At 42.0% G+C, this 8,706-nt stretch overlaps 1 protein-coding gene and 1 long non-coding RNA gene across 6 annotated transcripts; one reads left to right on the top strand and one right to left on the bottom strand.

Annotated features, from left to right (window-relative positions):
* The first annotated feature begins 824 nt into the window (after positions 1-824).
* LOC148714176 (uncharacterized) lies at positions 825-3,148 on the top strand. Of its 4 annotated transcripts, none has more exons than XR_016399715.1 (3): positions 825-1,180; positions 1,975-2,469; positions 2,596-3,148. It is a non-coding gene; the product is annotated as an uncharacterized LOC148714176 (long non-coding RNA). The 4 variants fall into 4 exon arrangements; XR_016399716.1 differs by lacking the exon at positions 825-1,180 and adding an exon at positions 1,224-1,444; XR_016399717.1 differs by lacking the exon at positions 825-1,180 and adding an exon at positions 1,458-1,717.
* A 2,924-nt stretch (positions 3,149-6,072) lies between these two features.
* Positions 6,073-8,053, bottom strand: LOC103720449 (coniferyl alcohol acyltransferase-like). 2 transcript variants are annotated; one of them, XM_039123914.3, is made up of 2 exons: positions 6,387-8,053; positions 6,073-6,286 (listed from the first exon to the last, which is right to left on the bottom strand). In XM_039123914.3, exon 1 carries the CDS (start codon positions 7,908-7,910, stop codon positions 6,438-6,440), a length of 1,473 nt encoding a protein of 490 aa, XP_038979842.2. In that variant the 5' UTR covers positions 7,911-8,053; the 3' UTR covers positions 6,073-6,286; positions 6,387-6,437. The 2 variants fall into 2 exon arrangements, with proteins under 2 accessions (XP_038979842.2, XP_088573457.2); XM_088717331.2 differs by having other exon boundaries at positions 6,459-7,906.
* Between the last annotated feature and the right edge of the window lie 653 nt (positions 8,054-8,706).

Raw genomic sequence — 8,706 nt, 5'->3', positions numbered from 1 at the left:
CTTCATCTCATAAACTGGTCTAGAAAGACTTAATTTATTAGTGATTTTTTGCAACATGACCTCTAATGAAATTTTCACCGTTACCATCTCTGTGATTTTAGTTAAACTGAAAAATAGCTATCAAATGACAACCAAGCATCTAAAGGAAAAAAAACATATTTAATCACAAATTTTGTTGCATCGAGATGATATCTAACTCAAAATATACAATAAATAGAAAAAAAATGACTTATCAAAATTCTATATATTTGAGATTTGTGCAACCATTTTATACATCTATGTTTAAATAAACTATTAACAATTGAAATCTAAAATGAGTAGGGAAATACAACTTTCAATTCCGACTTCTAACAATTTTTGTTGCATATAGATGATATCTAATTCAAAAGAATAAGTATTAAATCATATCAACATTAAATATTAAATATACAATAAATAAAAAAAATGCAATAGCTAAATCCTATAGCACTCCGAGATTTGTACAACAACTATATACATCTATATTTAAACAAATTATTAATGACTGAATTTTCAAATAAGAGGCAAAATAGAGTTTCTAATTCTAAATTCAAGCGCAATAACTAAATTCTATACAGTTGAGATTTGTGCAACCATTTTATGCATTTATGTTTAAATAAACTATTAACAATCGAAATTTAAAATGAGTAGGAAAATACAAGGTTCAATTCCAAATTATAACAATTTTTGTTGCATGTAAATGATATCTAACTCAAAAGAATCAGTACTAAATCACATTAATACTAAATCGTAAGTATACAATGAATAAATAAAAATTGCAATAGCTAAATTCTATAGCTCCAAGATTTGTGTGGGAACTATATACATTTATATTTAAACAAATTATTAAAAACTAAATTTTCAAATAAGAAGAAAAATACATTTTTCAAATCTAAATTTAATTATTTCCCTCACACTCACCCTTTTCTCATCCATATAACTTTGAGATCGACGCTGATATTTCCAGCCACCCTTGCTCTCTTCTCATCTCTCTCCTCTTCACAATCATACACACCCCACCCCTCTCCCATCAAAATGCTTTGAGATCCGCCTAAACTCCGGCAACGTCGGCTTTCACGGAGGTCCGCGCATCATCGGTGGAGCAGAGTCCACCACCGCCCAAATCGGCCCCCTCCACCGGATCGCTCTAAGTTTCGTACCGGTATTTTTCTCTACCTCAGCTTCTTCTCATCTCCCTCCACACGATCCTACCGCCCAATCTCCCACTCTCAACCAAATCATTTTGAGATTCGTGCTGATATTTTCTTCACCCCTTCCTCTCCCCACATCTGCCAATTTGCTCTTAGCATTGAATCACTTTGAGATCCATGTCGATACAACCTAACCCTTCGAGCTCTCTAGAACATTCCAAAGAGCTCCGCTTTCTTCCCTCACCCACCCCTGGATTGCTTTGAGAGCCGTGCTGGTATTTTCCACTGCCGGCTCACTTTGAGATCTGTTCTCTCTCTCTCTAGCTCTTCTTATATCGGCTATGGCAACGCTCTGAAGTCCGTACCTATATGTTGACTCCTTGCCGTTGAATTGCCCTCTGGAATTCCAGAGAGCTCCAGCTCATTTCTTCTCTCACCCTCTCCTCGATCGTATCCCATACACCAACACTCTGAGGCCCGTATCGATACATTGATTCGCCCCCACCATCAGATCGCTTTGAGATCTCTGTCGGTACAAGTTAAAATCTGTGAGCTCTCTAGAATTCCAGGCAACTTCCAGAGAGCTCTAGCGCATTCCCTCTCTCATCCTCTCCTCATCTCCCTCCTCCAACCCCTACCCACTGCTATCTCTTGACGCTGCTCCAGCTCATTCCCTCTCTCGTCCTATGCTCATCTCCCTCCTCCAAATCCTACCCCCTGCTACAGTGCCACCACTTCCTCCCTCCTCCCCTTCCTTTATCGTGCCCACAACACAGGAAGTTAATGACTATCGAATCTTTTGCAGAAATCCCCCAATGTTTCAGCCTAGGCAAGGAAGAAGAAGAGGAAAAAACTTATATTTTAGATCAACGGTGTCCTCCTTTTATCAGACGATGACACGAGAAGAGGACGGTTGCAGGTCTCCTGCAGCAACCCTTCAATATTTTGATGAGAAAGGGACACGGAAGAGAAGAAATAAGTTGTGGTCACAACGCTTTATAGGTAGCAACATAACGGAGCAGTGATCTCCACACCTCACCGTGGCCAGGATGACGGAGTGACCGTGCCTGCAGCAGGCATGGCAACGTGACCACAGACATCCACCTGCAAACGAGATGGCACGGTCATGCATGCCTGCAAACTAATCTCCTCTATTTTTTATGCTTTTTTTTTTCTTGCTTCATTAAGACGTACGTACAGCTACAGTCGTCATCTGCCTCAGCTACGGTGAGGCGAGGTAACCGCAGACATCCGCTTGCTGGCGTGATGCCACAATCATGCTTGCCTGTAGATTGATTCCGTTCGTTTTTCTTTTCTCTACCTTTTGTTTTTTTCTTATTTCAGTAGACTACGTTTCATAGTTCATTCACTAAGACAGTACTGTTTCCTTTATTTTTTTCGTTCTCTGCCTCTTTTTTTTTTTTAGTGGGCTACACATGACTATGGAGGAGGGAAGGCGATTCACGGTTCATTCATTAAGACAGGTAGTGTTTCCTCCATTTTTTTTTCTTCTGGTTTTTGTTTTTTTTCTTGTTTCAATGGGCTACATACTCCGGAGGCAAGGTAGACGGTTCACATTTCATTCAGACAAGTATGGAGGAGGGAGGGCAATCCACGGTTCATTCATTAAGATAGGCACTGTTCTCTTCTTTTTTTGTTCAAGGTATGGTGCAGAGTGATCTCTTTCGGTGTGACAGAATGCTAAACTCCGAACTTTTCAAACTAGTTGGATGGCGCCAAGTGGATGTCTCTGACGCCGACATCTGGGCGAACTTCAATGTGACACTTGTTGTTCCGGAAGACCACGGGCTCTCCTTTAATGTATTGTATAGATTTTGGCATGTTTATGCTCTTATTTCCAATCGCAGCCAGCAAAGGGGATAATTGTTTTTTTTTTTTTTTTCCCTCCTATGCCTGCTACTATTCGACTTTCAACTGTGGATTGCTCTGCCTGTTATAATAACGATTATTGGCATCGCTATCATGGCAGTTTTCATTGGTGTAGGATTCGATGGACCGGCCAATCACTGTCTTACCAACAAGAAATTAGCTCAATAATTGTTGCCCACTTGTATTTAAGAATATAATCACCATGATATTCCAAACTTATGTCCAAATCACAGTGAGGTTTGAATTGGTTGAAGAACAAATGATAATCACATTGATTTTCAAATATCTTTTGCAATATAGATCATGTTCAATGGTTTAGATCTCCATCATTAATTAATTTTGATTCGTTGATCGTATAAATATATGATTATATAAAATACAATAGAATATAGTAATAATATATCAAAATATAATGATTTTGTGGGGGGAGACGGGGGTGGTAGGTTTGGTGGGGAGAAGTTAATTAGTCAAACCATGGCGAGCAGCCGCAAACCAAAAAATTGACGTCATGCATGAAGCGCAAAGAGTCGTACGTCCTTCGGTCATCTTGAATCTTAGCATGGATAATCTTTGTAAGACGAAGGATTGGTCATGCTCCAACCATTTAGGTTAGGCGACATTTTGACATGTCTACAACGTCAGAACTTTTATGGTCGAAAACAATATGGTAATGGCTCGAGTCATATATTGACTGAGTGGACATGCAATCTGTTCATGCATGGAATTGAAGAAACTTTTTTTTTTTTTTTTTTGTAACGAACGCTCATCCTACTCTCTAGGAAATTATAAAGTCTTTAAAGCCATAAGACAAGTTAAACATGGAAAAGTACACGCCTGGAACAATAAGAAAGGGTGATCCAGAGCATATCTACTCTTGAAGATTGCAGCTTATCATCCTTTCCTACCCTCAAATTCCTTGGCCTGCACTGACTGAACTGGAGTCTGCATGTCATGCATATATCTCACGTCCGTCTTCTTGTTGCACACCCAAAAATGTAATGGAGACTTGCTCAAAATTACAAACCTACAAATGTAATGTAAGGCTTGACCATGGCCATGATCGCGGCGGAGATCACCGGGCACCAAATTTCAGCCCAACTATCTAGGCTAGCTGATAAAAGTTGATAAAATTAAAGATCTTAGCGGAAATGATATATTCATATCAACCAATACTTTCAATCATTTTTCACTTAAATAATTTTTTAACTATCAAATCTTCCAATGGATAGCTCAAATAGTTTTTAATCACAAATTTATTATAAAGAACGTGATTCCAATGTCTTGGCTCCTAAATATTGACCGAGTTTTCGAAAACTATAATTTTTTTAAAAAATTATACTTTAAATCAACTGAAATAAATTGAGATTTTGATTCATCTAGTTGATAACTCATGAGATATGATGGTTTAAAAACCATGAGAAAAGAATAATGGAAACTTTGTGACGAAGTCAGACATGCACTCTGAGCCACGTTTTCTAGTCCACCTAAATAAAACTTTGTTTTATCTGGTTCCGGATAGGATTAGAGCTGTCCTCCAATGGAGGTGTCATCCATCATCAACGGAAACCATATATAGACTTCTTAACAACCGCCGGGCAACCTAACCTCTGTATCCATTCTTTTTTAACCAAAAGATTAAAAAACGCAATTAATTTATGCTTAGAAATAATAAAATAACGCAGGTACAACCAATGGAGATCTTGCCAAACTTTTGAACAAATTCTTATAATTTTGAGTTAAATATTGGATCCAAGTACACATGCTGATCAAGAGACGCTGAATTGTCGCAGCACACAAAGCAATCAATAATTATTTTCCATTCGGTACCAAAAAAAAAAAAAATTATTTTTTTTTACTTATCCAGTAGAACCCAAGTTGCATGGTAGCGGAATGGACTTCTTGAAAGCTAGCTGAGAAGACTTTATCGAACCACCCAAGTTTTGGATGGGATTATCTCTCCAATTGCAACCAACCACTCCTCATGATTTAAATGCGCGACAAAGTTGCGAGATTACTGGAATACAAATATCTCCTGTATTTTAATTATAGAATATTCTAATAAATAGTATAAATAATATTTAAGTGCTTCTAATTGGTACGTCTTTAAACTTGCTATAGCTCATTAAAAGATCCAACCAATTAAAATATGCCACGACGCTAATATATGTTGAATCGGGAGCGGCTATTGGGTAGATCCAAGCGTCATACCGTTGAGCTTGCATATTAGGAGCTTCACATAGTTAGCTACATCCTAACTAGGGTACACAACAATTATTGAGATTCCTCTGATGTAATAGATCAACAATGTTCCGTGTGCCATTAGCAATCTCTAGTGCATGGGAAGCTCATTTCTTTCTTTCTTTTTTAATGATAACAAAAAGAAAAGAAGAATAAAAGAAGAGAAAGCTAAGGCTTCACCAATTTCGTTAGGATAATAGAGAGAAAAATAATGAAAGAAGGGCCAGATTTTGAGGAAATTAACGGCAATCAATTAGGAAATTTGGAGAAGTAAACTATCTTGAATGGAGCGTAGATGGTACAACTCCTCTACCACTTCCTATAGCATTGACTTACTCTATTTGCTAGCAAATCAAATATTATTATCATTATATTCTCCTTAAGAAAGTAGTAATAGATACATTCTTTTCTCTAGAAAGAAGCAATAGGTATATTTAAAACAAAAAAACATACAGTGTTGGAGGAAATTAAAACCTCAAATGCTTATTCGTTGCATCCGTAGGTATTAGTTTGCAGAGGCAGCCTCCCGAGATGTATATTAGCCATCCTACAGGTGTTCATGTATCAGTGGAAGCCAAACTAGTGGAAAAGGTGGGAGCATTTTCTCATGATAGAAAGGGAAGAGCTCTCGTTTGCTTCCTATTCAAGTGAAACTTTTCTTTTCTTTCTTTGTTTTTTTTTTCGTTTGTTTGGTGTGTAGGGCCAGGAAGAGTGCGTCAAGCAGTCGTGGGATCGACGTTATCCATCGCGGTGACAAGATACAATGGCCGAAAAGTGAAAACAACTCCTGAACTCACTTCTTAACCAAAACGAGTAGGATGGCAAGATTAATTACACACTTCGACGACAATAAAATAATACAAATGTTTGTCCCCAAACATTCCAAACAAAGCTTTATATTTTTAGGTTACAGAACGACTCAAAGTTCACACGCAGGACGCCTTCAATCATTGCTCTTCTCCTTGGAGTGACTACAAATCCTCTTCAATCTGCAGTTGCAGAAAATTTCTACGATTAGGATGCATGCATGAATAATTTTTATCGATCATGCAGCGAGCATGCTTCCAAACTATAAAATTTATGCGCAACCTAATTAAGTTGTAGAGATCTGCTTGCATCCATCGATATCGATCTCGATCATTACAATCGACTGAGCCAGACCTGATGAGATGCAGGCTCGACCACGCCCAAACCCTCGGCGGTGGCAGGCTTGAACACACGGTCCGGATCTGACTCGAGCACGACGGCTAACTGAGACCATATGTAGGCGTTCATGTACAAGGAGCCGTCGCCCTTAGGGCTCGCTAGCACGATCACAAAAGCCGAACCCAATCTCCCCCAAGGCAGATCGGGTATTGCTAGGGCTGCCTGACCGAGCCCAAAGTCCAGGTTCATGTTCATATGGTGGAAGGAGCTCACCACTAGGGCCGGGCTACCGAGCCCGACCTGAACCCGGTTCGCCCTCTTCCCCACCTTGTGGCCTTCCACCCAGTCTATCATCTCCTGGAAGTGGTCCTCGGCGTTGTCCGCCACCTCCTTCACCGCCGCCGACACCATGCCGGCGACCTGCGAGTAGGAGCCGTTCACGAGCTCCGCCACGCCGGCTTCTTTCGTCGCGAACGTGATAACGTTCCCCATGTAATCCTTCATGGCCTCGGTGTACTTGGGGCCTAGCCGCTGCCGGGCATCGACCAGCCACGCCATGCGGCAGCCGACGTCGGAGTCCCCGACGGCCTTCGCGAGGGATTTCCAGAGATACGCCGAGAAGGCCTCCATTCGGGTGGCGCTGCGGCCCTCCCGGCTGGCCAGCTCGCGCAGGCGGTCGATGTGCTTCCCGTCGACGTGGTAGAGCCGCTTGACGAAGGCGCCGGCGGAGAGCGAGTTGATGAGATCGTCGGGGGTCAAGCATGCAAGGGAGCGGTCCGTCTCCGGGGAGTAGCTGGGCGGCGAGCGGGGCCGGAAGATGGACCGGTCGTGGTTGGGAATTCTCGAGAGCTCGCCGGTCCGGACATACTCGGTCCAGAGGGTGGGAAGGAAAGACAAGCCATGGCCGTCGGAGAGGAGGTGGGTGCCGCCCCACACGATGGAGAAGCCGCCGCAGGCGAAGCCCACAACCTGGATAGAGAGCGGGATTTCCTCCTCGTACGGCAGCTCGATTCGTTCCAAGGATTTGGACTTGTCGTGGAAATTGACGTCCGCAAGGCGGATGTCGGCGCGGGCGACGACGAGCTCGGCCCCCTCGTTGTTGCAGTAGACCTCCGGGACGCCGTTCCTGTCGGGCCTGATTCGACCGGTGAAGGGGAAGAAGTAGTTGAGGAAGGTGGGGAGGGTGCGCCGGAGGGTGGCGGCGACCGAGGAGTAGTCGCCGCCGGAGGGAGGCTTCGGATAGATGGTGAGGAACGGGCTGGGGATGTTGCTAGGGAGGTGGTCGAGGTTGGAGGGGTAGAGGACGTAGGGTTGGATTGTGGTGTCGGAGGCTTTGATGAGGGTTTTGCTGATGATTTTGACCTGGAAACTGCTGGAATCGCCGGCCGAAGCCATTTCAAGAGGAGAGATGGATCCAAAGGGTTGTGAAGTTGATTGAGAAGGCAATGGCAATGGAGGCTTGGGCATGGGGTTCGCTCAGCTTTTATACTGATATAGGTGGTCCTGGTGCATGGTATGAGTATGAGAGAGAAACGCCATATGATAATATATAGCTGTAAGGTTTCAGACAGCAAAGAGCTTTCTCATCTCATCTCTTCTCTTCTAGTTGTGGAATGGGTCGCAAACATTTGAACGGATATGGTGGGGTCTGCCGGCGAAGCAATGTCGATCAGGAGGAGTAGGTGGATCACTTGTTTTATTTATTTAGCTGACGTTCTTCTTTGGTTATCTTTTATTTCGGTGCTTCATCTCTGTCCTCTGAACAACCACACTTATCTAGGGGATATTTGAAAACTACTCAGCGTCAACTTGTGCTATATTAAATTATTGATTACCGTTCTAACTGTGATCCTACCGCAGCCAAGGAAGGACCAAGTCCACTCAGTAGGGTGCGTTTACTTGCTCTTTCCGGCAGACGTACAAGGGGTTCGGTGGACACATTTTTTTTAAAAAAAAACAATAATAGGTAGGGACGTCGCATCGCGATTTGAGATTTTTTTTTTTTTTTTGGTTTGTTCGGATACAAATTTAAGTTCTATTTTCAGATGAAAAGGTGGCAACCAATTAATTGAACTTAGACCGGTGAGATAGGCTAACTTTTTTTCAAGTCATATACAAGTACAATTTGCTATGCTGGATTCATAATAAATCAAGGATAGCAAGTTGTTTGACATTGAGCATACAGTATTCCATTAAAGAATTTGAGTATTAACTGACAAATAATTGTCACGATGAGAACATTAGTGCAAAATAAAACTATTCG

This window comes from Phoenix dactylifera, chromosome 3 (genome assembly GCF_051530095.1).
Source record: "Phoenix dactylifera cultivar Ajwa chromosome 3, Ajwa_hap1_PhDact_Kaust_v1.1, whole genome shotgun sequence".
NCBI classification, from domain to species: Eukaryota; Viridiplantae; Streptophyta; class Magnoliopsida; order Arecales; family Arecaceae; genus Phoenix; species Phoenix dactylifera.
Note: the sequence above shows the minus strand (reverse complement) of the source record. Positions and strands in the feature narration are given on the sequence as shown.

Bases quoted from the DNA above. Each gene is read 5' to 3' on its own strand.
- LOC103720449 (XM_039123914.3), bottom strand. From the start codon at position 7,910: ATGCCCAAGCCTCCATTGCCATTGCCTTCTCAATCAACTTCACAACCC.